Source organism: Chlamydomonas reinhardtii, chromosome 3 (genome assembly GCF_000002595.2).
Source record: "Chlamydomonas reinhardtii strain CC-503 cw92 mt+ chromosome 3, whole genome shotgun sequence".
Lineage (NCBI taxonomy): Eukaryota > Viridiplantae > Chlorophyta > Chlorophyceae > Chlamydomonadales > Chlamydomonadaceae > Chlamydomonas > Chlamydomonas reinhardtii.
The window spans coordinates 4,955,392-4,958,172 of NC_057006.1; the positions used below are offsets into that span (position 1 = coordinate 4,955,392).

Consider the following 2,781-nt stretch of genomic DNA (forward strand, 5'->3'; position numbering starts at 1 on the left):
AGAGAGCGAGGGAGTAACGGGGGCGTCAATGCCAGCAGACTGTGCGGGCTCCGCCGGCCCGTTCTCTGTCTCCAGACCTGCCCCACACCACACCCTCTCCCACCCGCCCGCTCATACGCCCACGCCCAACCGCCCGCCTCACCTCCCAGGTCAGGCAGCGCCGGGTCCACCACCGGCAGCGTCAGGCCCGCATCCCGCAGCCGCCGGCACATCAGCATGTCCGCCACACTGCCGATGCCGCCGCCCAGAGCCTCGCCACCGCCCGCGCCGCCTGCACCGCCCGCGCCGCCGGCGCCCGCGCCGCAGCCGCCGCCCGAGGGGTCGAGGTTGGCGAGGGGCGCGTGCGCGTAGCGGCACAGCGCGGCGCGCTCGGCCAGCCACAGCCCGGCGCCGGCGCAGCGGTGCAGCGCGCGGCGGGCGGCGCGCGCCTGCCACTGCAGGGGCGGGTACCTGCAAATGGCGGAGTGGCGGAGGCGGGGTGCGCGTGGCGGAGGTCGTTTGGTGGAGGGCGGGTGTGCGCAGGACAACGGATGCGCAGGCACCAGGCGCATGCACATTCCCATTCCGTGTAGACCCACACCAGTCTCTTCCAGCCATCAGCCTCACGACCCCTCCTACCTGCTGTCGTCGGCGTGGCAGGGCATGTCCAGGCAGGGCATGTCGTGCAGCACCGACATGTCCCGCCGCAGCCGCGCCGCCGGCACCGGCCCCTGCACCACCACCACGCTGGGCGCCCGCACGGCGCTGCGGTACGACATCAGCGCCCGCTGCAGCGTGCGGCCCGCATCCAGCGCGTCCCGCTCGTACGACACCTCCCACGTGAGCCGCTCCGGCTCCGCCGGGCCGCCCTCGGCGGCGGCGGCGGCGCGCGCCTCGCGCCACAGCCGCTCCAGCAGCGCCGGCGCCACCTCGCGCGCGGCGGCGGCCGAGGGCTGCAGCAGGATGATGTGGCCGCGCTGCTGGGCGGGGGCGGTGAGCGCGAACAGGCCGCGGCCGGAGCCGTCCAGGGAGCTGTACAGCACCACGTGCCTGTGGGAGGCGCCGTACAATCGTACATGATACAGCGAGGTAGGAGTGTGAGGAAGGTGAGGGAAGGTGAGGGAAGGTGAGGGAAGGGCTTGGCAAAGAAAGAGGGAGCGGGGGCGGGCTGGTATGGATGCAGCAGCGTTTGGCTGCAGGTCTCAAGACAGCCCCTGGTAGGAGAGTGCATCAGGTTGTTGAGCAGTTGCGCACCTGAGCCCCAGCCGCAGACCGGGCGCCTCCTGCGGCGCCGCGGCCGCTCCTGCTGCCGCCGCCGGCTCTGGCTCGGGCTCCGAGTCCAGGTAGCCCACCTCGCCCGTGGTGCGCATCTGCGGAGCCGGACCAGGCGGCAGGAAAGCAGTGCGCGCGGCACGGTCAGGGTCAGGTTGTGTGTGGTGAGGAGGAGGGAGAAGGGGCTGCGTACTGTATGTGCAGGTGCAGAAGCCGCCACGACCGCAACAGTGGCCGAACGGGCACACACACCGTCATCCAAAGCCACCTGCGCCCACTTGACTACAGTTGCTAGCGCCCGCTGGCCCAGTGCACCGCATCCCAGACGCCCCGACCACCGTACAGATCCCGGCACCCCCGTACCCTCTTCCCTTCCCCACTTCCAAAGCGGCGACGCACCCTGAAGTCCTGCAGCCGCCACGGCGCCGCCAGCGGCCGCGCCCGGCTGTCCTGCGCCACCGACACCACGCAGCCCAGCGCCAGCACGGCGGGCAGCGCGGCGGGCAGGCGGTCCTCGTACACGCCCGCCACGTGCTCCGCCGACAGCGCCGCGGCCAGGCGGGGCGCCTCGGAGCGGTAGGCCGCCTCGGGCAGCGTCACCTGCAGGCAGCGGCAAACGTGTACGTGTGCGAGGGAGGATTGTAGATACCAGCTACCCGTAATACCAGCCCTAATCAAACTGTGAACTGCAAAAAAGCGAGGAGAGCGTGGCCTATGCTTTGACAACGTGGGGTAGACATGTGAATGTGATGGCGAGCGATTGCCTTTCACGGAATGTGTGGCGCCGTGTGGAAGTGTGTTGCATTGGGTGTCCGTGTCCGGTAGGCGGCGATGAGAGAGCAGCGGCACAGCAAGAGGGGCGCCAGGCCAGCCATGCCCTGGGCGCACCCAGCCGCCGGCATCGCCGCCAGCAGCCGGACCTCTCACCCGCACCCGGCACTGCGCCCGCCCTCCCCCAAAACGCCCACCCACCCACTCACCCGGTACAGGTGCTGCGGCCGCCGGCCGCCCGGCAGCGCCACCGCGCCGCCCACCGCCGCCACCTCCAGCCCCAGCCCGTGTGCGCCGCCGCCGCCCGCCGCCACCCCGGCGCTGAGCGCCGCCGCCAGCAGCTCGGGCGCTTGCAGGCGCGAGTCCACCAGGAAGGAGCGCGGCACCACCAGCGTCACCGAGTGCAGCTTGCCCAGCGCCAGGCACCACATCTGCAGGAGCGTGTGTGTGTGTGTGTGTGTGTGTGTGTGTGTGTGTGTGTGTGTGTGTGTGTGTGTGTGTGTGTGTGTGTGTGTGTGTGTGTGTGTGTGTGTGTATATATGAAAGTGTGTGTGTGATGGTGGTGGTGGGGGTTCAGGTTATTCCATGCCCAATCGAGGGTGTGTGCATGTGCCTGAGCCCAAACAATTTAGTCTTGCTGACTGTCTGCTGGGGGGCAAGAAGGCGGAGGCAAGAGGCAGTCATGGGCTGGGAGCTCCCATGCGGCTCTCTTTCAACACCTTCAAGCCTTTAGGACAAGCCCTCCACTTCCAGAATCCG

General features: G+C 69.7%; 1 protein-coding gene across 1 annotated transcript in view; it reads right to left on the minus strand.

The window, feature by feature from the left end:
- CHLRE_03g179961v5 (uncharacterized protein) overlaps positions 1-2,781 on the minus strand; it is a 20,066-nt gene that overhangs the window by 4,514 nt on the left and 12,771 nt on the right. Inside the window, exons 27-32 of the mRNA XM_043061031.1 lie at positions 2,232-2,453; positions 1,651-1,851; positions 1,234-1,349; positions 619-1,029; positions 143-450; positions 8-77 (exon numbers count right to left, since the gene is read on the minus strand). Of these exons, the coding sequence (XP_042926160.1) occupies positions 8-77; positions 143-450; positions 619-1,029; positions 1,234-1,349; positions 1,651-1,851; positions 2,232-2,453 (1,328 nt within the window). The remainder of the gene's footprint in view (positions 1-7; positions 78-142; positions 451-618; positions 1,030-1,233; positions 1,350-1,650; positions 1,852-2,231; positions 2,454-2,781) is intronic.